The sequence below is a fragment of the Culex quinquefasciatus genome, chromosome 3 (assembly GCF_015732765.1).
Source record: "Culex quinquefasciatus strain JHB chromosome 3, VPISU_Cqui_1.0_pri_paternal, whole genome shotgun sequence".
Lineage (NCBI taxonomy): Eukaryota > Metazoa > Arthropoda > Insecta > Diptera > Culicidae > Culex > Culex quinquefasciatus.
Genome location: NC_051863.1, coordinates 137,620,850 through 137,644,024, shown reverse-complemented (window position 1 = coordinate 137,644,024; position 23,175 = coordinate 137,620,850). Strand labels below are relative to the sequence as shown.

The following is a 23,175-nucleotide window of genomic DNA, read 5'->3' as shown; positions in this document are numbered from 1 at the left end:
CGATAAGAGTTTCTTAATCCCCTACTGCACTACACGTCATATCACAGCACTGATTATTATGCTTGCAACATATTTTCAGCACCATTCATGTATTTGTTCCAAGCCATTCACACTCATAATTGCATAATTCCGGCACTCTTTCGCCCCCTTATCACAACACTTTTTCAGCACAGCTTATCACCACTTGAATGAACCGCATTGCTTCGTTATTTATGAAAGCTTTCCCACTGCGACTTTCCACATGACCCTCGACATAAAAAAAAGCAAACTCAAAATTACAATTTTCTGCATGGTGTAGTCCTTCTTCTCGAACAGCAGCTCGTGGGCCTGGTGGTTCCAGTAGTTGGGATCGTGCTCCTCGTGGCCACCGGTTAATCCAGCGGCGCACAACAGAACCAAGCTGATGGCCAGGGTTGGCCCAAAACGGCGTCCGAGGGCCATTCTTGAGCACTAGGGAGAACTTCTTGAACACTACGCGAGACCACAAACGAAGACTGATTGAGCTCGGATGGTTTGGGTTCGTCGAATTTATAGACGATTGATAAGAAAGTCGACCGGTGGGCGCTGCTGATAACCAAGATATCATATGGTTTGGACTGCCGGAGAGGAAAGTAGCAAAACGGTTTGTAAAACAACCGAAAACATTAGTTTTTTTTGGAGGTACTCCCACTCAGAGGATTAAAGAAGCGACATGATTCTGAAAAGTTGGCAGGACTTGAGTTGATGGGAGATGAAGACAATCTTCTTCGAAAGTGTGATCAAGAAAGAGATGCGAACCAGAGATAACGAGCATCGGAGAACGAATAAAAAGTTGAGGAATCCACTCGGCGGATGCTGCAGCGAAGAGAAAAGAGAGAATTGTTAATGAGACAAGAACCGGTCCTCACGATTTCCTTGCTCTTGGTCAGCTTCGAACCTGGCTTGAGACCTCGATGTTCCTCCGATCAAACCGACCAAAAGCCGACGAAATTAAGATGCTTATCTTGATAAATTGATTCGTTCGCTGGAAGGATTAATTGACCAAAAGTTGAGAAGATTTTAACTCTTCCCAACCTCCAAACACCTCTCCAAGAACGTCGTTAGCCGGGACACAAACCCTCTGATAACAGAATGAACACCTTTATGGCAAAAAGCCGATTCGAAATCGAACACAGTGGGGCCGTGTGCAGATAAGAGGTTTTTGCACACGGCACCACAATTCCTCAAAGTACATCGCGCAGGCCCGGCAGGGACGGTCACTTGGGTGGAGACTTTGGATTGGTTCAGGTGGTGAACCACTTGTTGCCACCGAGAGGGTGATTTCGCCGTACAAAGAAAGGCAAACAGCAATCAGTCTGATGGATATCGCGAACTCAAAACAATACGCGCGTCCCATGGTTACCCGGTCGGAAATGGCGGGCACAATTCTGGCGTTCGTCTGGGGGCTTGCGCCAGCCATCTGGCAGAATTTCCCCCAGATTTACCCCAGATTTCTGCCATGATTTCTGGCGAATATGACACAAACCGGTCGTGCACGGTTCAACCGATTGAACCGGTTGATTTTTGTGCCAGACAGTTGGCAGAACTTTCGCCCGATTTTCGCCAGATTCATCTGGCGTTACGCAAAACTTGTCTAGGATAAGTGTACCAAGTGTGTCTGAACTGCACGACAAACGTCCGCCAGCGCCAGACACTCAAATTTACCAGATTATTTTCCGAGTGGGTAGCGGAGATAAGACAGCGCCGTGGATAGAGTACTTAAGAATGGTTAGGCGCGATGAGTCAGCAGATTTGCAGAACACCTCGGATTTCTTTGTTGGGTAAATCCGATCCGTTAACTTTGGGAAATTCCTGTGTTTTTGAGGAACTTTAATTAGGGTTTTTTTATTATAATTTCGATCAAGGGTTATCAATCATAAAAGGAAAAAAAAAAACAAAATTGATGCAATGATATTTCAGATTGCTTTCCAATATGGGACAAATGTGGTTTGATTGTTTCTTAGCCAAATAAATAACTGCATCCGTATATGTTGTTGTTGTTGCTTGTTTTTTTTTTTGTTTTGCTTTGTTTTTTTTTTTTATTTTTTTCTTTATATGCTTAGAAAAAAATAAATTTCCGTAATCGTGAATTGTGTTCATGAATGTGAGAACCACGAAGGAATTCATGAGTATGGTGCATTTGCGCTGAATATTAGGACGGCTCGAGATGGTCGATTTTTCAGAAAATGTTTTTTCGGTTGTTTTTAAGGCCCCTAAACAACTTCCCAAAATTTGGAAGGGATTGGTGGCTTCCACACTATGCGCATTGAATTTTAATTTTGTATGGGAGTTAGTATGGAAAATCCTTCTTTTTACATTTTGATTTTTATCATTTTTATTTTCCGCCGAATTTTTTGAACCAACACAATAGCGTTAAAATTGCGAAAATTCTCTAAAACTTTCCCGAAGAAAGTATTGTGCTATCTTGCTCCTGTCAAAAGATACAGCGTGCTCCAAACTTGTCTAAAACGTGATTGCCGAGCAACTACTCACAATGTCTGTGATTAACTTTAGAATTACAGCCATTTCATGACTTAAACAATAGGGGATGAAAAACGCCTCGTGAATCATATCTATCACTTGAATAGAGACAGTACATACGATGTACGACGTCATTTTGCACCTTTATTTTTTTCATACAGGGCCTCATATAATGTTGTGGATTGTTCATACAAAATGGACACGTGAATATTGAAACTCGACTTGGAGCACTTAAAAGCTTTAAATTAAAAAGTTGATGTTTACCGTATACAGTCCAGACTAGATTATCCGAAGGACTTCAAGTAATCGAATCAAGGACATTTTTTTGCACCTTTCTATTTTCTAACTTTTTATATAAAATTCGAAGTCTGCGACCCTATTTTAGTCAAAATTTAATAGTTGATTACCAATATAATTACAAAATGCCTTTTTTAATATTTCGTCACCACCATTTTGGCCACCATCTTTGGTTTAAAAATTCTAATTCACTTTAGCTGAGCTAAACAATAAAAAATAAAAATAATACAAAGAAAAAAAATGTTGAAAAGAAATTTTAGCAACGCCTTCGGAAAATCGAGTCTGAAACTGCTTTAAAAATGGTTGCGTTGAAATTCGTTTCATTAAAAATCCTGTTCGTTTTCACAGTTACTGTGTTTCTGAATAATCTCGCAATTCTCTCTAAAATCTCGCAATGCAAAAAATCGTCAGTACTGAAATTTGTTTTAAACTAATAATTGCAAAACAACAAACCGGGTGTAAAATGCTTTCTTTCGATTCAATTCAATTTATTTTATGAGTAAATAAGGCAGCTGCAAATATTTTTTGAAGTTTATGTCCCTCGCCGCAAATTCAAAATATTTTTAATCCTGCCCAAACATGCTAAATATGATTATCAATGCATAAAAATGCATTTTAGATCAGTTGATTTAACTTCTATTTTCATTAATACCGTCAGTGGGGGTGACTATGGGTCAAAAAACGATACACCTCTCGTAATTTCTTAATAACAAAAACAATTTGAATAACATCGAAAATCTTTTATCGTAGAATTGTTCTTAGATAGTTTACTAACATTTTCCCAAAATATGGTGTAATTTCATGGACTCTATCTTAAATGGCAATCGTTTGAAAATTGACCCAATCTCACCCCTTTGAGGGGGTACAAAGATATAGTAAAAACAAGTCATCCAACAGTGTTTCTTGTTCGAGGGAATCGTATTGATATGCTAAAATATTTGAAGTAGAGATTTTCAAACGTTTGGGTACTTTTTGATCAATTCCAACAAAAAATTTAAAAAGTTGATTTTTCGAGAGGTCATTTTTGGCCAAAAACGTACCTCAACTTTAGACAGCTGCTAAAATGACAGGATTTGTTCTAGGAACGAGATTTTTTCAGGAAAGTCATCTTAAGATGTCCCTTGCACAACCCTTTTAACAGAATTTAGTTTCATTGAGAAGTACCTGTGAAATTTTAAAATCCGCAAAAAAATACTTTGACCCAATCTCACCCCCCAGACCCAATGTCACCCCCACTGACGGTATCTTAAAGTTTAAAAAAAAATGTTTTTTTTGCCCCTCGATTTTTCGGACAATTTTTTTTGTGAATAAATTCATAATATCAAAATTCTAATAACCTAATAGAGTTTGGAGTTCTGTTCATCCTGGGTGATGAATTGAGAAAACGTAACGTGATTTTCGAATGATCCCACTTTGTTTACATCTACAAAGTAGGAGGCTGTTCAAGCACAAGCATGACTTTTTTCTTACTGATAAATGAGCTGAGCTTTCAACTATGATTTGTAATATTTTGGTGTAATTGGATATTCTTCGAAATTTGGTTAGGAAAACAATAGAAAAAGAAAGCTTAAAACTAGATCACAGTTTGTTTTGTCCTTTGACGTCGAAAAATGCATTTTCAAACACTTGTTTCATTCTAATGTTGAACCCATGGCTCGTAATTACAATTTTAGCAACTCCCATACAAAATTGTTTAAAAATAAGCCAATTCAGACTCCGACTTCTCAGAATATGCTGACTTTGATTGCGACTCAGACTCTGGGTCCTCAAAAAGAACAGACTCGATCGAATCCAGCTTCCACTTTGACTCCAACCCCATGAACTAAGACATGGCGCGAATCAGCAGTCTGAATAGGGACAGCAGTTTTTAGAGCACTTATAAGCTTGATTTTTTTTTTGATGATCTATGTCTGTTCTATGATCTATCTGAAACTAATTAAAAATATGCGAAATTGTGCAGCATTTCGTCCCATGTTTCCCAGATAAATAGGTTCCTTATGCCTTATGTTAATTTTATGTACAACGTAAAAAAAAACACACTGAAAAACCATTCTGATCATTAAATTTTTTAATGCAAACAAAATGTCTCCTTGAAAAAAGCTGTCAAGTAGAGCCATATCTTAAAAAGGGCCGAGAAGATAATTTTTCGAAATTGATTTAAACCCTTTGTAGTCGTACTTCCAATTTTAACATATTCGGAGCCCTCGAGGAATTCCACGTAAGTTTGTTGCAAATTTGAAATAAATTATTTTTGAAAAAAAGTTAAATCTTGTTTACCTAGTGATCAATGCGTCAAATGCTGTATCAAGTAGGCGAATACCCGTTTCATTCCTAATCCGTCAAATTGTTAAAAAATAACTTAATTCATTCTAAAAGGCTCTTTTTAAAATCAAATTAACAACTCAAATACTTCAAACTTACGTGATTTCGAATATGCCAAAATTTAGACTAACAAATGCCTTTTTGTTGACCTACAGAGCAAAAGTGACCGGTGTAATACAAAATTCTATGAAATTCTCTAACTTTTGACTTAAGGGAGTATGGTTGTTGGGGGCTATTGCAAAAATTTATTGGGTTTTAAAAATATCAATTTTTAACAGTGATTTGCAAAAGCTAATTACCAATCTCCAATATTATAGTACGTTATTTTAACAAAATGTTTATTATTTTATTTTAATATATTTTATCGAGGTTTTTAAGCGAAGATGGCGTTCGAATGGTGAACGCCCGAAATGTCAAAATCACGCAGTGGTACCAACATTACGGAACAAGTATGCCATGGCATGACAGCCACATTTTTTTTCTAATGTTGGTGCTACTGCGCGATTGTGACATTTCGGGCGTTCACCATTCGAACGCCATCTTCGCTTAAAAACCTGGATAGTCTGTGCACCTAAAAAAAATCTGGCGTAGCTGGAACACAGACAAATCTGTGCATCTGGCATCCATGCATCAAATTCGAGTTCTGCGGCCCCATTTTTGTCAACCTATTGAATTGACAATAAAAAAATAAACCATCCGCAATAACAACCCACAGGTCATGCGATATCTATTACAAGTTTCTGCACGAAGTTAGGAGTCCAAGGGCTTGAATGGGGAGAGCACCCAAATCTCTTTTACTTCAAGGAACCTTGCACCCCGAGATACGAACTGACGACTTTTGGATTGTGGGTCGAACCACCCACCAACGACTCCAACGAGCAGGCTTGGTTTGGTGTGTTTTTGTACCTATTAACAGAAAGAAGATGCTTACATCTGGAATGACCAACCGATTCACGACCATTTTGATCGCCATCTCGGATTTTAAACGCTTAAGGTGAAACGAGAAGGCAGCACCATATTGACACCATGATTCGTGTATTTGGAAGCAAATTTAGGAAAAATGCCGTAACTAACGCTAAATAGGTTGACAGCAAGAAATCTGTCGAGTGCAGAAAATGATTTGTTCAAGAAATGGCGTCCCGTTTTACCTAATATCATTTTTGAGTAGCTACTTATGGGTATTTTAGGGGGAGGGGAGTAGTATTTTTTTTTGTGTTTGGATTGTATAAAAAATAGTTCAAAAATCAAGTAATTTTGAGTTTTTCACGAATCAACCGATCCATTTGATCGAACCCCCTTCTAAAGCTCTACTCTGATAAAGGCTTCCAAAATAAAAACCCCACAAAATGAGAGTGCTTTCCAAGGCAAAAACGGGCTTCCTCCGACTACGTCGACAAAACTGCAGTCTCCACTCCCGTCGCATCAGGTCGCATAGACGGCAAAAGGAAACAGCAGAGTCCAACCCAAACCAAACCAAAGCCAACGAGCCGAGCTCATCATTTATTCATCGACTCACAGGCACAAGCTGACACGAATTCGATCGATAATCCAACCAAACTCTAGCAGCTAGAGAAGCAGAAGTTGGAAGGAAAGGAAAGGAAGTTGGAGTTGAAGTTGAAGAAAAACCTCTTTCCCTCTCTTCACGACTCACCCTAAGCAATTTAGCGGGGAGAGATTGTGTTTTTCTTCTTTTTGATTTTTGTTGCCTTCTTCTCTATTGTGTTGAGTTTTATTTCTGCTAGTCAGCGCGTTTATTTTTGTACTGCGCAAGTCAGCAGTGTCTTTAAATTTAGACCGCCACCAGCACAAAACACGAAATAAGGGAGCGATTTCTTCGTCCAAGCGGCGCCTTAATTCCTAGCCTGGTGAGAAAAATGGCATTGTTCCTAGAGAAATACGGCCGAAGAAATAATGAAAACTGCCAAATCATCCAAATTAACGATTCTGAATGAAAGACGAGCTCGAAACACTCGTAAACGATCGGTGTGAAAATTGAATGTGCTTTGGATGCCTCAAGAAACTAAATTTCATTAAAGTCATGCGAAACGGCGAGCGCGGTGAGCGAGAATCGATACAGCAGGCGACATCTGGGAGAATTGGTAGGCGATTTCTCTTTGGAGCGCTGCGCGCTGCTTGTGAGAAAAGTGTTGAAATAAAGAAATGAAAGCTCACTCTGTGGAGCGCTTTTTAGACGAATGTCGATTATTTAGCTCAACGAGCGTATTCGGACTTTTCGTTTAATAATTAATATGAATTAATATTTAAAAAAATGCATTTTTAGCATGCCAGCAAATTTCAAAGTTTTGGAAAAATTTGAATTGCGATTAGATCATTGCTTATTTTACAAAAAATATGTAAAGAAAATCGGATACCATCAACAGTGGCAAATCGGGACTACAGTCTTAATAGGAACAACAGTTTTAGCAAAGTTACGATTATCCGAAGTTTGATTGTCCGATGGTTTGTATACGACTTCGTATGATCGAATCACGAACAAAAAAAATATATATATATTTTTAACAATAAATTCGAGTTCTGTTACCCCATTTCAGTAAAATTTGAGTTGTTGATTGCCTTTCAGCATAACTAATACATTTTTTTCAATATTTGAACTCCGCCATTTTGGCCGCCAACTTGGATTTAAACATTTTAAATCATTTTAGAATATGTTTGTGGTCATATTCAAGCTGTACAATTGAAAATAAATAAATAATTTTCGTGATTCGATTATCCGAAGTGAAATTTTTCTTAGGCCTTCAGATAATCGAGTCTGGACTGTATCATGCTATTTTTTCATGACAAATTGTACAAAGAAAATATTTCTATTCGGATGTCTTGGATATTCAAACTTTGATTTTGGGGTAATTTCAACGAAAGCTAAAAATTGGGTAAATTTGAATCGGAAACTATTTTCATTGGCGGTCAAATGTATGTAAGTTAGAGTCTCCCAAGGCAGAATCAAAAGAAAATTTGATAAAATGACACATGAATCCATAGATTTAAGAGACATTTCTTATGAAATATCGTATAAAATCCAAAAAAAAAATCATGCAAAGACAGTTGCTCTAAACCCCGACGAGATATTTTGACGCATCCGCAAATTTTCGGGAAAAAGCTATGTTTTATGGTGCCAAATATCAGATCCGACGAAATTTTTATTGCCATTAAAGAGAAAAATGTCTCAAGCCAACCTTTGATTTCTTAGCAGAGTGCGTACAAAATACAAATTAATTTACTTAGTTATAAAACTGACAATCAGACCATTCCAAATCGTAGTACTCTTACTAATCCAATCTAATTTTATCGAACCTTTCAAATAATTATTATAGCATCGGAACTGAATTACATATAAAACGCAGAAAAATAAAATCAAAAAACAATAAATAATTTATCGGTTTAGGGCAAAAACAAAAACCTACAGTTTCATCATTCATCATTTCATCATCAAAATCATCGGGAAATATGAATTCCAAGATAGCGGCCAACATGTCAACAATCTTCGGATAATCAAACTATGAAAAATATCGCTCATATTTTTTTATTGTCGAGCCTCTCGGATGTGATTTAGAATGTTTAAACCTAAGATGGCAACCAATATGGCGGCTATGAAATATTGAGATAATGCTTTTGGTTATTTGATAAGGAATCTAGCCCTAAAATTTAAAACGCATATCTTGAATTCGATGTTAAAAGTAATAGAATTAAAAAAGGGAAAACAAATTGTTCATGATTCGGTTACACGAAGTCCCACACAAATCTTCGAATTATCGATCTTCGACTTATGGAAAATTTTGCATAATCGAGTCTGGACTGTACTAGAAAAAAAAAAAGATAAACAACCACTCTAATTAAACTAACTTGTAGTCGCAGAACTTGTATTTGTGGTTGAAAGATGGAATGCAAAAATTAAATATCTAAATACAAATACAAAACGACGTTAACAAATTTCAAATTGCAAAATCTAATCCAAGCAGACGAAGCTCGTTCGATTAAAAAATGCACAACAAAATGTAAGGGTAAGAAATTTTCTTTATTTTTTCTTTTTTATTGTACATCGAGAACACTCAAAATATTTTTCAAAAATAAAGGCATTCAGGTCTACTGCGTTATGTTTTCTGGAGAGAGTTCAGTCATAGGTTTTAAACAAAAATCATAAATCGAATTTATTTAAACATGAATGCAAAAAAAATCTTATATTTCTTTGTAAATTTAATGTTTTCAAATAAATTTCAACGTCATTCAAAATATTTTGGTTAATTTTTACAGTTGCCAACAAGTTTTAGATGAGTTTACGGCATTTTTCCCAGATTGATAAATAATTTATAACATGGTTTCATACATGAGTGGTTCTTGACATATTAAAACATAGGGTATTTGTCCCTATTTTGGGCCTAGTACGTATTTTGGGTCTACCAAACTTAATTCAACGAAATTGAGCATTTCACCAAATCTGGCAGGGATCTGCCACTTGAGAATGATACATGTAGTCATTATCTTCATTTTGGTGGGCAAGGATCATTCACTTTTTCCTCCTAAATTTGAAATAAAGCAAAAAAATATATCACTCTTCACATTTTTCTTGGCAAATCGCTAGGTGCCCATTAGGTCCAAAATATTCACCACTTTTGCTCACCGCTTGTTGACACTCAGCGTCACGGTTTTCATCGCTCAGCACATGAATGAGAGCCGTCCCCCGAATCTCCAACCACCGGCAATGTGTTTTTATTGGTGGGTTGCACAATCCCATTGCAAAAACAATCAGTAAACTGCAACCTAATCAATAAAATAACGGATTAAAGTTGCTTCGTCCATATCGGAGAGAAATGGATATATTTTCGGTACATTTGACAATTCTACAAACTGTGCCAGTGTGTGTGCGCTTCTCGAATTTTACAGTCTTTCTTGCAAGCTTCCCTGCACCGTGCGGTACACGCGGTTCGCTTGTACCTCGGGTTTGCTTTGCGCCTGCTTTGTTCGGTTTACACCCGTACCCGACTCACACGAACCGAGGGTATTTTGGTTCATCGTACCAGCGCACCACGACACTCTCAGTTCGCCGCGTCGGTTTTGTGTCTGGCACTCACCCATGGCATGAACCCGGTATATGAGCCAAGGTGCTTCACTCGTTACGAGCCGAGGTACGTGTCGCGGTACGCGCTGGCGGTACAAAACGGGTTCAATACCACGACACGTACCACGGCACGCTGGGTTCATGCCATGGGTGAGTGCCAGACACAAAACCGATGGGGCGAGCCGAGAGTGTCGTGGTGCGCTGGTACGATGTACCAAGATACCAATACATAAATGGGTTCAGGCACGTACCGAAGCTAGAAAACCAAACCCGCGGTGTGCGTTGGCACTGGCGCATGGGAAGCTTGCTTTCTTGCATATTACGAGCTTATTGTTTGGCTACGCAACAACAAGCTCGTATACTTCGTAAAGAATGATATAAATCATGTCCAAGCTAATTATGCACGTAATGCAGGTGAAATCAATCATTCTAATGTTAACTTGTGCCTTAAAACATCACAATGATTGAGCATGTTTGTCGATCAAATTTGTGCGGCTGTACTGTACGAGCTGGGGCTGAACCGTACGTCAAAAAAGTTCGCCACGTGCTTCGAGATTTCAACCAATCAGAAGGTAGGCCGAAAATATGCACAAAGAAGGTCGTATGCTAGGAGCAATATCCCCAAAATAGGAGCAAAAAGTGTTTTAGTTTTTCGTGCTTTTACAGCGATATAAGGTATTTTTATCAAAATGTTGATAATGTAAGAGCTTAAGCATTAAAAAACCAACTTATTCATGTATAACAAGCTAGGCTGCCAATAGCAGCCTTTGAAAATACATCAAATTAAAAGTGCGCTCTGCTTAGTAGGCCCAAAATAGGGACAAATACCCTATTTGCTTTAAATATTTCTTGATTTTTTTAATTTCAGAAAGAACACCAAATGTTATTTGGATTTTTGAAAAACATTATTTAAAAGAAATTGATTTTGCTTGTTATGTTATTGAGCATTGAGAATTTTTGTAAGGTTTTGCTGGATACTGTATTGAATATCAATTGTTAAAAGAAATACTTATTTCAGCATTCTTTCAACTTGAGTGTTTTTGAGCAATTCTCTAAGCCTTCGGTCATTCGATTTTTTGTATTTTTTTAATCCGGCTGAAACTTTTTTTGGCGCCTTCAGTATGCCCAAAGAAGCTATTTTGCATCATTAGTTTGTCCATATAGTTTTCCATACAAATTTGGAAGCTGTCCATACAAAAATGATTTTTGAAAATTAAAAAATCTGTATCTTTTGAAGGAATTTTTTGATCGATTTAGTGCCAAAGTTGTAGGTATGGATAAGGAATGCACTGAAAAAAAAATGGTAAAACAATTTTTTGCTAGTTTTTAATTTCACTTTTTGTCACTTAAAATTGGTTTGCAAAAAAATACTATTTATATTTTTTTATTTTCTGATGTATTAGGGGACATCAAAGCCAAATTTTCATAAATTTCCAGAACGGGCAAAAAATCTTTGACCGAGAATTTCTGAATCAATACTGATTTTAAAAAAAAAAAAAACAACTTCATTTTTATTTGCAATCAACAAGTACTTTAGTCAAATGTTGATAAAGTGCACCGTTTTCAAGTTATAGCCACTTTAGATATTTTTTTTATATATTCGTGTCTGCATAAGAACCACCCCATCACCGCCGCGCTAATTTAGTCCCTATCATAGCAAGGATCAATTTACAAAGTACATACTCCACTCTCACGGCGTGGTGGTGGCAGTTAGGACCTGTTGTTGACAAACATTTACTTTTAGTCCTTCGAGCGTGACACACCACCTTCGATACCGCTATGCTTTTCGCTACAAAATCCGCAGAGTCCATGAAAAAGGGCCCCATTTTGGTAGTTCAAGAAGCGCAGGAAGAAACCCCGCGGAAATCCATCCCGAATGATTGTACCGCCCATGTGGCCCTGGCACCGATTATCCTGTTTGGGCAGCTGTTTTCGCTGATGCCTGTGAGTGGGTATTTTCACCGCACTCCGGACAAGTTGGCGTTTAGGGTTAGAAGTTTGCGCTTTCTGTACTCCTGTGTGACGCTGTTTGCGATAGTATCGATTGTCGTGCTGTTCTTGATGTACTCCATCCGGCGTGGAGTACTCGGGTTGAGCAGTGCTGGTAAGAGTTCGTATTGTAACAAGAGATTCTCGATTAATGTTTTTTTTTTGTTTGAAGCAACTTTCATCTACTACACGGTGATTACGCTAGCACTGATAGAGTTCATCAACTTGGGTAGAAATTGGCACTGGATTGTCGCCTACTGGACGGAGCAGGAAAAGCCCTTCCTGTACTACCCATACAGTACCCGGAAGGGACTTCAGCTGGACAAGCTGGTCAAATGCGTGGCCTCCGCGGTTATATTCTTCGCCTTTGTCGAGGACATTATGAACTTCATATCGGCGTACAAGCTCAACGAACTCCACATGAAGTACTGTTCCCACAGGGACGACTTCTGGCGGAACTTTTTCCACCGGGAGCATGCCCACATCGTGAAGGTCATTCCGTATCACACGGTCGTCGGAGTGGGCATCGAGCTGATGATGAGGGTAGCCAAGTTCACCTGGCACTACATCGATGTGTTTATCATTTGCGTGTGTCTATCGTTGGAGAAGCGCTTTGGGCAGTTTAATAGTAGGATTGAGCGGTTCAAGGGAGTGGACCAGCCGCCGGAAGTGTGGCGCGAAATAAGGTTGGATTACTTGCGGTTGAGTGAGCTGGTCAATTTTATGGACGATCGGCTGTCGCGGATCATCCTGATGTCCTGCGCGAACAACATGTTCTTCATTTCGGTGCAGTTGTATAATATTTTTGAGTGAGTATTAATCCTGGAAATGTTTTTTTTTCTGTTCTTGTTTGTGTTGTCTTTGATGTGTTTATTGTATTTGTTGTCGTTGTTGAGCATTTCTCTGAGATTTCGGCCATTCGATTTTTTTTGTATTTTTTAATCTGACTGAAACTTTTTTGGTGCCTTCGGTATGCCCAAAGAAGCCATTTAGTTTGTCATCAGTTTGTCCCCCATACAAATTTTGCAGCTGTCCATACAAAAATGATGTATGAAAATTCAAAAATCTGTATCATTTAAATAAATTTTTGATTGATTTGGTGTCTTCGGCAAAGTTGTAAGTGTAAAAAATCTTCGACCGAGTTATGATTTTTTGAAGAAATACTGTTTTTTTTTTCAAAAAAATGTAAATATTGGTCGCAATTTTCAACTTCATTTTTCGATGTACAATAGGGTGCCCAGAAAAAATGACCCCCTGCTCCACAAGCGAAAAACAGTTTTTTGGGTTATTTTAAGCATCTGTGCAAATTTTGAGCGAAATTGGTTGAGATTAACCCATTGATACCCGAGCCTAAAGTTGGTGAAAAAAATGTTTTTCATACAAAAATGACTTTTTTAAATCGCTAATAACTTTTCAGGATCGAATTTTACAGCTTTCGTATGTTCTACAAAGTTGTAAAGCATTAAATTTTCAATAAGAATCTCACTTTTGGGAATATTTGGATGGAAGTAGCGCACCGTGCAGACCGAGTTGTAAGAAAATTGTGTTTTCAATACATTTTTTCGATTTTTCCCATACAAACTTCACCTCCGAGTATCAATGGGTAAATGTTGACCGATTTTGCTCATATTTGACTCAGAGTCCTAAAATAGCCCAAGGAACAATATTCAGCTTGTGGAGCGAGGTTTTGAGGAAAAGTCCCATATTCTGGGCACCCTAATATACAATCAAATTTGCATTCAAAAAGTACTTAAGTGAAATTTTGATAAAGTGCACTGTTTTCAAGTTAAAGCCATTTTAAGGTAACTGTTTGGACCTTGGCCGACGGAACGCGAAAGATCCCGGAGGGAAGAAAAGACGACCGCGTTTAAACTACACAGTAAAAAAAAACATGGTAAAATTACATCTAAAAAGGAGTACATCTTTTATGTCAGAAAAAAGCTTTAATTTTACCTCTTATAATGTGTAAATTTACATCTGGCAGACGCTAGGCAAAAATATCTGTAATCCTAAAAAATATCAAACCGGCAATAATTATATCTAGCTTACTTAGTCCGCGCCTCAACCCGCACGGCTAACTCGCCGCTATGAAAACTGTACGATCAAAGCCAATATAGCTCTATGTGCTCCGTACATTGTATACTGTATTTACTGCATATACGGTACATAGAGGTACATTGGCTTTGATCATCCAGTGTTCACAGCGGCGATTTAGCCGTGCGGGTTGGGGCGCGGACTTAGTAAGCTAGATATAACTATCGCCGGTTTGATATTTTTTTAAGATTACAGATATTTTTTCCTAGCGTCTGCCAGATGTGAATTTACACATTATTAGAGGTAAAATTAAAGCTTTTTTCTGTCATAAAAGATGTACTCCTTTTTAGATGCAATTTTACCATGTTTTTTTTTACTGTGTAAACTAAAACTAATGTTTATTTCGTCCGTTCCGTTTGAGCATAACGTCATGATTCGAATTCCCGGACGCTTCGAAACCCGGACACTTCAACTTGTTTTATCAATTATTTAGATATAAGTTCGCATTATGAATGTCAAAACAGTGTTATTTGATGAATTCTAACATCAACTTTTATTTGAAGTTAGTTTGAACGCTGCAGTTAATGCCAAAACAATAAAATATAATAAAATAATAAGTTTACCAAAAATGCGAAACATTTCAACTGAAATATTTCAAAGGCGTCCGAAGCACCGGAAAGGCAAAGCAGAAATTTATGTTTTTGATTTCCTTAAATTCTAGCAAATTTGTATATAAACTATCGATTGTTTTGATGTTAACAGTTTATTAGAGACCTAAAGAATGCCATTCACTATCATTCCAGTACAAATTGGTGCGATTCATAAGCAAAATCGAGTGTCCGGATTTCGAATCAGCTTTTAACAGTGTCCGGGATTCGAAGCAGAACAAGTGATTTTAATTTTCAAATTCTGATGAAAAATTGTTAGAAAAGACATATTTTGCATGCATTCTCTTAAAACTGACTGTTTATACTAAATCCTGATGATATTTCTACATTTCCAACTTATTACATGATTTTTTGCCAACTATAACAAAAATAATATACTACTAAGTGTCCGGATTTCGAATCATGACGTTAGATGATTTGAGTGATGAATAAAAATGAGCGTAGTTTGCCTCTTGCGCGCTAACTGTCAAATGTGCAGGGTTGCCAAATCGCCAGATGGGAGAGTTGCTCTAAAGCACTTGAACCAGCAACTTTTTTGAAAAAAAAAAGTAGTTTTTAATTTTTTGAAATTAATGCACATGTTTGCCCACTTTTGAAAAAAATATTTTAGAAAAGCTAAGAAAAGAGAACTGCGACTATTTTCAAAAAAATTACCCAAAAATAGCATTAAGTTTTAAACGGTGCATTTTATCAAAATTTCACTAAAGTACGTTTTGATTGCATATTTGATTTTACATCAAAAAATGAAGTTGAAAAATTTTTGCGACCAATATTTCGATTCTTTGAAAAAATCTGTATTGATTCAAAAATTCATAGCTCGGTCGAAGATTTTTTGCACAACCTGAAAATTTCTGAAAAGTTGGCATTTTATGTCCCCTAAAACATATAAAAAAATTAAAAATATTGTTTTTTTGCAAATCAAGTCTTAGTGACAAAAAGTTAAATTGAAAATCACCCATTGTTTTTACCGCTTATAATTTTTTTTCAGTGTAGTCCATATCCATACCTACAACTTTGCCGAAGACACCAAATCAATCAAAAAATTCCTTCAAAAGATACAGATTTTTGAATTTTCATACATCATTTTTGTATGGACAGCTGCCAAATTTGTATGGAAAATTATATGGACAAACCAATGATGCAAAATGGCTTCTTTGGGCATACCAAAGGCTCCAAAAAAGGTTCAGCCGGATTAAAAAATACAAAAAAAAAATTAAAAAAAAGACCGATTTCCTAGAGAATTTCTCTGTTGCCTAATGTTGTCTTTGTAGTCTTTGTTGTCTATGTTTTCCTTGCTGTTTATGTTGTATTTTTTGTATTTGTTGTATTTGTTGTATTTGTTGTATTTGTTGTATTTGTTGTATTTGTTGTATTTGTTGTATTTGTTGTATTTGTTGTATTTGTTGTATTTGTTGTATTTGTTGTATTTGTTGTATTTGTTGTATTTGTTGTATTTGTTGTATTTGTTGTATTTGTTGTATTTGTTGTATTTGTTGTATTTGTTGTATTTGTTGTATTTGTTGTATTTGTTGTATTTGTTGTATTTGTTGTATTTGTTGTATTTGTTGTATTTGTTGTATTTGTTGTATTTATTGTATTTGTTGTATTTGTTGTATTTCAAGTATTTCAAGTATTTGTTGTACAGTCCAGAATCGATTATCCGAAGGCCTTGTCAATATTTCTCTTCGGATAATCGAATCACGAAAAAAAAATCGTTTTCTTTATTTTGATTGTTGAGCTTAAGTATGATACCTAAACTACTCTAAAGTAATTAAGAATTTTGATATCCAAGATGTGTGTGTGTGTGTGTGTGTGTGTGTGTGTGTGTGTGTGTGTGTGTGTGTGTGTGTGTGTGTGTGTGTGTGTGTGTGTGTGTGTGTGTGTGTGTGTGTGTGTGTGTGTGTGTGTGTGTGTGTGGTCCAATCCAATACCCGCTAACCGGTAGCGATATTATGGGAAAGTATAGTTTGAATCAGACTTTGTATATGCCGAATGCTGATACAACTTATCTCAGTCCCGGGTATTAGGTGGTGATAGCCCTCGCGCTGCTTCCAACGACCCATTTCAGAATGACAGAGCTCCTTGCGGTCCAATTCCGAGGTCGTTGGGCATTATTCGGCCCCGCCTAAACATAGAAGCAAGCATCTGAAGGAAACTCGATCTATATTTAGACTTCCAATCCCCTCAGGCAAATCAGGGATCAGCGCGTATTTAATATGAGAAGATAACATGTTTCAACACTACGGATCATTTCACTGCTAGAATGTAAACTTCTGATGGCCGACTGCTTAGCGTCCCAGACCACCAATCCAAAGGCGTGAGTTCGAATCCCACCTGATTCATTTTCGTTTTTGTTCATATTCAAGTTCAAATTTCTTATTCCAAATTTCAAAGGTACCGACCGGGATTTGATCCCTGAACCTTCTGCTTGTGAGGCAGAAGCCGTAACCATTAAGCCACGAAGCCGGTAAGAATTTTGATATCCAAGATGGCAGCCAAAATGGCGGTGATGAAATATTCAAAAAATGCATTTTTCAATTTTATACACAATCAACCATTCAAATTCGACTTAAATGGGATATGCTATGATTATCCGAAGTCTCATACAAACCTTCGGATAATCAAATTTCGGATAATCGAACTTCGGATAATCGAAACTTTGGATAATCGAGGCTTCGGATAAGTCTGGACAGTATTTCTTGTATTTATTGCATAATCCAGACTCGATTATCCGAAGCTTCGTTTATCCGAAGTTTCGATTATCCGAAGGTTTGTATGGGACTTCGGATAATCGAATCATGAAAAAATGCCTAATGTTGTCTTTGTAGTCTTTGTTGTCTATGTTTTCCTTGCTGTTTATGTTGTATTTTTTGTATTTGTTGTATTTGTTGTATTTGTTGTATTTGTTGTATTTGTTGTATTTGTTGTATTTGTTGTATTTGTTGTATTTGTTGTATTTGTTGTATTTGTTGTATTTGTTGTATTTGTTGTATTTGTTGTATTTGTTGCATTTGTTGTATTTGTTGTATTTGTTGTATTTGTTGTATTTGTTGTATTTGTTGTATTTGTTGTATTTGTTGTATTTGTTGTATTTGTTGTATTTGTTGTATTTGTTGTATTTGTTGTATTTGTTGTATTTGTTGTATTTGTTGTATTTGTTGTATTTGTTGTATTTGTTGTATTTGTTGTATTTGTTGTATTTGTTGTATTTGTTGTATTTGTTGTATTTCAAGTATTTCAAGTATTTGTTGTACAGTCCAGAATCGATTATCCGAAGGCCTTGTCAATATTTCTCTTCGGATAATCGAATCACGAAAAAAAAATCGTTTTCTTTATTTTGATTGTTGAGCTTAAGTATGATACCTAAACTACTCTAAAGTAATTAAGAATTTTGATATCCAAGATGGCAGCCAAAATGGCGGTGATGAAATATTCAAAAAATGCATTTTTCAATTTTATACACAATCAACCATTCAAATTCGACTTAAATGGGATATGCTATGATTATCCGAAGTCTCATACAAACCTTCGGATAATCAAATTTCGGATAATCGAACTTCGGATAATCGAAACTTTGGATAATCGAGGCTTCGGATAAGTCTGGACAGTATTTCTTGTATTTATTGCATAATCCAGACTCGATTATCCGAAGCTTCGTTTATCCGAAGTTTCGATTATCCGAAGGTTTGTATGGGACTTCGGATAATCGAATCATGAAAAAAAATGTATTTTTTTATTTTCTTACTTTTTACATAAAACTCGAGTGCAGAACTCAAACCTCATTTTAGTCAAATTTGAATGGTTGATTGCCTATAACATTAAAAAATGTGTTTTTTTATATTTCATCACCGCCATTTTGGCCGACATCTTGGATTTAAAATTCGAAATCACTTTAGAGAAGTTTAGGGGTCAAACTTAAGCTCAACAATCAAAAATAAGACAACGAAAAAAAAATGTGATTCGATTTTCCGAAGTGAAATTTTGACAAGTAAACAAAAAGTAAATCTTTCCCAGTTCCTGTGGGGAACACCCTTGAAGAGTATCGGGGCCGGCATTTACAAAGCGGATTCAGTGGCAATTTCATTCTCAACTTAATGTTAACATGTTAAGGTTAACGTTAACATTCCATAGGTCGCCTCCCTAAGGTGTCGTGATAAGGTTCAGTTTGTGACGATATACTACCTTCCCTTTACTAAGCAATCGAATCCAGAAGAAAAACGATCACCAGTTGTGTTGGCTCGAGCCGGGATTTGAACACAACTGGCGGGAGCGTTACAACTAGGCTACGTGGCTCGGTCAAATTTTGACATGGCCTTCGGATAATCGAGCCGAGGACTGTATTTATTTGATGTATTTGTTATATTTACTCATATAATACACATCGAGCGATGATGTACAAATCAATTAATTGGAATAAAGAATACAGCAGAAACTAATCCGGCCACCTTCCATTACAGACTCAAACCCACCCCGATGACATCGGTCTATTTCTGGTACTCGCTGCTCTTCCTGATGAGCCGCTGCTTCGTCACCCTCTACATATCGGCCTCCATCTACGAAGCCTCGCTGAAACCCCTCGAACTGCTGCGGGACTTTTCCACCCTGAACTGGAACCTGGACCTGCAACGTCTGCTGGACCACATCTCGCTCAAGAACATCGCCTTCTCCGGGAAGCGCTTCTTCTACATCACCCGGCCGCTGATTTTGGCTGTGAGTATCGGGCTTGGGAGTTTCAAGAAAGGGGTTTGGACTGATATAATTTTGTTTGTAGATGGCCGGCACGATCGTGACGTACGAGTTGGTTCTGCTGGACCAGGTCTCCAATGATCAAGATACTACCAAGGATTGTAACTTTTAAGCTCTTTTATTGAAGTCTAAATGTGTGTTTTGGTGTGATTTGGTTTTGACAAAAGGTTTCAACAAAAATACACTCAGTTTTCGACCAGCACCTCGTAGTTCTTCATCGCGACCTCACTGCCCCCGTACGGGATGTACAGCGTCTGGTGGCTCGGGTGAACCTTGCCCGGCGTCAAGCTGCCCATGTAGTGCGCCCGACCAACGTACAGCACCTCCCCGCTGGAGGTACGACCCCCGAGCACGGCGTTCGGCGGAACGGTCCCAAAGCCGGACGGAACCCAGCTGACGTTTCCGTTGCACAGCACCTCGTACGAGTACTTGGGAATTTCCTGCCCGTTGAAGCACACGTACGCGACCTGTTTGCTCGGGATCACCTTGGCCGGCAGCTGGTCACCCTCGTGGTAGCAGCGGCCCACGTAGATCGGCGCACTGTCCGCATCGTGGCCGGCCAGGATGGCGCCCGGCGGCAGGGGAGCACCGGCCGAGCAGTGTGACCAGTTGGCTGGAAGGGGGGTGGAGGAATCGCTACTTATTAAAACTTTTGACAATCAATTTGATGATATTTTGGCCTTAATTCGTTGTCCATTGGTCGGAGTTGAAGCAGAAGTCGATGGAATCGGGTATTTTCTAGTACCTGGAGTCGAAGGCGGAGTTGAAGTCGGCAAATTCTAAGAACCCAGATTCGGAGTCAGAGTCGCTCAATTTTCAGAAGCCGGAGTCGAAGTCAACAAACTTTGAACAATCTTGTATGGAAGCTGTTGATAGAGTTCGAGTCGAAGTTGGTGGAGTCGGGTCTTTTTGCAGAGCTGGAGTCGGATCCAGAGTCGCTAAATTCTCAAAAGCCGGAGTCAGAGTTGGAGTCCCTTCGAAAGCTGTTTAACTCTACAGTTCTGTCCTGTGTAAATCTGTTCTGAAACATAAACTTACATCGCTGCTGTCCCACCAGCACCTCGTAGTGCAGAATGCTCTGCTCGGCCCCTCCAAATGGAATGTACAGACATCCGTGGCTGCGGTGGATCTTCCCAGGCGTCAAACTACCCTCGTGATGGGCACGCCCAATGTACAGCGGCTCCCCGGTGGTCGTATTACCGCACAGCACCGCCCCAGCCGGGACGTGTCCGTTGCTGCTGTGCACCCAGGTGAATCCCGTACCACTTAATACCTGTACCGCAGCAAGATAAGAAATAAAAGGTGCAAATCAATATAATCGACCACGCTAGCGAAAATAAACACACTTTAGGCCCCCGGGGAAAGATAACGCCGCAAAGCCCGGGGACTTTTCACCCTTATCAGTTTCAAGAATTGTTCAAAGATTGATAAAAAGCTGTCAGCTCACCTCAAAGTGTGACTTGAAAATTTCGCATCCGTTGTGGGACACGTAAGCCGCCTGCTTGCTCGGGAGGACCTTGGCCGGAAGTTGGTCACCCTCGTGGAAGGCACGACCCACGAAGATCGGCGAACCGTCCTGGTCGTTGCCGGCGTACACTCCGGCCGGAGGGTTTCCCTGGTGCGCCGACCATGGCATCCAGTTGTATCCTAGGGTGGGACGGAATATTGTTATCAAATTGTTACATATTTTCAGTATCGATGAGTTCAGAAGTTGTGCAAGGTCTCGTTTTTATCAAAAAAAATTGTAATCGTTTGATAAGGAAAATGTTATTTGGCTGATATTTCATCAATCGCTAACCTAAATTAAAAGTTAAAAAACGTTACTTAATTTATCTGTAGTCAGTTGCTAGCTTCGTCACATTTTAATTAACTTTAATTTGAAAAAATGCCGATATCGCTTGACAGTGTTCCTAAATTGCCAAAACTTTTTTTCTAATCCATCTAGTTACATGACATTTTATTAAAAAAAATGAAGCAGTTATGTTTCATGACAGAGTTTCCAGATCTCAAAAAAATCACAAAAATTCAAATCAAATTCAAATTCCAATCAATTTTCCTGATTAATTTCTTAATTAATTGATGTATGATGTACAAAAGTACTCCAAACTGTGAATAGAATTCCCAGATCCCCAAATCTTTTCCTCTTCTAATAAATGATCATTACTCATTACAAAACATTTCAAACAATCCACAGCATTTCCGTTGTTATCATCTAAACTAGGTTTGCTGCAATAGCAAATATCCTCCTCCCTCATTATTCATCACAAAAAGAACAAAACACTTGTTTAAACTCTTCACAAAACACCCCGCACTTGGTACTGATAGACAGCAGTGACTCACCTGCGTTCATTTTTTTGGACTAGAAAGCTAATAACTTGGAAAACTCAGCAAAAGCCGTGCTGTTTGTGCGTACTTTAGATCGTTACTTGACGCCGGTTTCAGCGGTACTGCCAGTTGGCCCGTAAATAAGGCCGCATTTTGTTATCAATTTTGTTGGTTACTACTGCTAAGTACTAGGCAGTGTTAGTGGGCCTGGAACTGATAAACGGCTTGGTTATGTTTTGATAATTACTTATAGACGAATTTCATGTAGATATTTTTTTGTATTTTGTTTTCTAATTTACATACATTTAACAAAAATTTTTATACATTAAGATTTTTATCTACTAAACAATAAAAATCGATCACAATTTCAATACAATTACTCATTTTCAAACTGGCATTCAAATATTTAAAAGAAAGTTTAGCTATTATCATCACCTGTCTAACATGGGCAAATCGTCTTTCTTATCGTCCCGCACCACATAACGTGTATGATTCACTTCTTTCAAAATTGATACAAATACTAAAATCCTGCCAACAAATGGAAGATAAGTAATTAGTACTGTCACCAACACATTCCATTGAAATGTGATTTCCAAAAGGGCCTGAACGAATCATTGAATATGAATTTCAGTTTGAAACAATTTAGTCATCAAACATTTCCAATAGAAAAACCACTGTACAGTGTTCAATAAAACTGCATTACCTCATAAAAAATAAGGAAGTCTACATTGGAAATTTCAGATTCCAACAAACTCACTTATTGTTCTCGAGAAACGGTTTCAATGTGTCAAACATTCATATCATCAGCACATTTGACATTAATATTACATTACAAATAGTTTTTAATTGTTACCTATATCAATTATGTTTATAAAATCTTCCATTTCTGGCCCAGAATCATAAATCTTGGCATAAATCCAACTATATCTTGATTTTTTTTATTTTTTCCGTGTTTTGAGAAACTGTCGTTCTACGAAAAAAAAACTCAATATTTATCTATTCATTTATTAATTATTTATATATTTGTTATTGTTCTAGACTCATTCTACAAACTATTTTGCCTAAATGGTATGTTTTATAATGATCCAATCACATTGCAATGAGGTCAAAACACGATCTGCGACATTAAGAAAAAATACAGTATACTTATTTTGACATAAAAAGTAGGGAGTATTAGTTAGAAACTAACTAAATCCACTTATGTGCTTAGTGCCATCCTCACTT

At 37.6% G+C, this 23,175-nt stretch overlaps 3 protein-coding genes across 3 annotated transcripts in view; 1 reads left to right on the top strand and 2 right to left on the bottom strand.

Moving 5' to 3' along the window:
- The window catches only part of LOC6048527 (membrane-bound alkaline phosphatase), a 36,284-nt gene extending 35,810 nt beyond the window's left edge, over positions 1–474 (bottom strand). The window contains exon 1 of the mRNA XM_038264983.1: positions 280–474. Coding sequence (XP_038120911.1) covers positions 280–441 — 162 coding nt within the window. The 5' untranslated portion in view covers positions 442–474. The remainder of the gene's footprint in view (positions 1–279) is intronic.
- Positions 475–11,960: 11,486 nt separating this feature from the next.
- On the top strand, positions 11,961–19,826 carry LOC6050368 (gustatory receptor for sugar taste 64a). The gene is made up of 4 exons (XM_001866935.2): positions 11,961–12,293; positions 12,351–12,987; positions 19,338–19,590; positions 19,652–19,826. The coding sequence occupies exons 1-4, from the start codon at positions 11,969–11,971 to the stop codon at positions 19,736–19,738; spliced, it is 1,302 nt and encodes a 433-aa protein (XP_001866970.2). The 5' UTR covers positions 11,961–11,968; the 3' UTR covers positions 19,739–19,826.
- On the bottom strand, positions 19,729–22,105 carry LOC6050355. The gene is made up of 4 exons (XM_001866936.2): positions 21,967–22,105; positions 21,074–21,273; positions 20,665–20,899; positions 19,729–20,239 (listed from the first exon to the last, which is right to left on the bottom strand). Exons 1-4 carry the CDS (start codon positions 21,974–21,976, stop codon positions 19,812–19,814), a joined length of 873 nt encoding a protein of 290 aa, XP_001866971.1. The 5' UTR covers positions 21,977–22,105; the 3' UTR covers positions 19,729–19,811.
- Between the last annotated feature and the right edge of the window lie 1,070 nt (positions 22,106–23,175).

Excerpts from the sequence above, each read along its gene's own strand:
- LOC6050368 (XM_001866935.2), top strand. The coding sequence starts at position 11,969 with ATGCTTTTCGCTACAAAATCCGCAGAGTCCATGAAAAAGGGCCCCATT. Across the intron at positions 12,294-12,350 it reads ACTCGGGTTGAGCAGTGCTG|CAACTTTCATCTACTACACG; the intron begins GTAAGAGTTCGT and ends TTTTGTTTGAAG. Across the intron at positions 19,591-19,651 it reads CCCGGCCGCTGATTTTGGCT|ATGGCCGGCACGATCGTGAC; the intron begins GTGAGTATCGGG and ends TTTTGTTTGTAG.
- LOC6050355 (XM_001866936.2), bottom strand. Across the intron at positions 20,900-21,073 it reads TTTTCAAGTCACACTTTGAG|GTATTAAGTGGTACGGGATT; the intron begins GTGAGCTGACAG and ends GCTGCGGTACAG. Across the intron at positions 20,240-20,664 it reads GCTGGTGGGACAGCAGCGAT|CCAACTGGTCACACTGCTCG; the intron begins GTAAGTTTATGT and ends CCCCCCTTCCAG.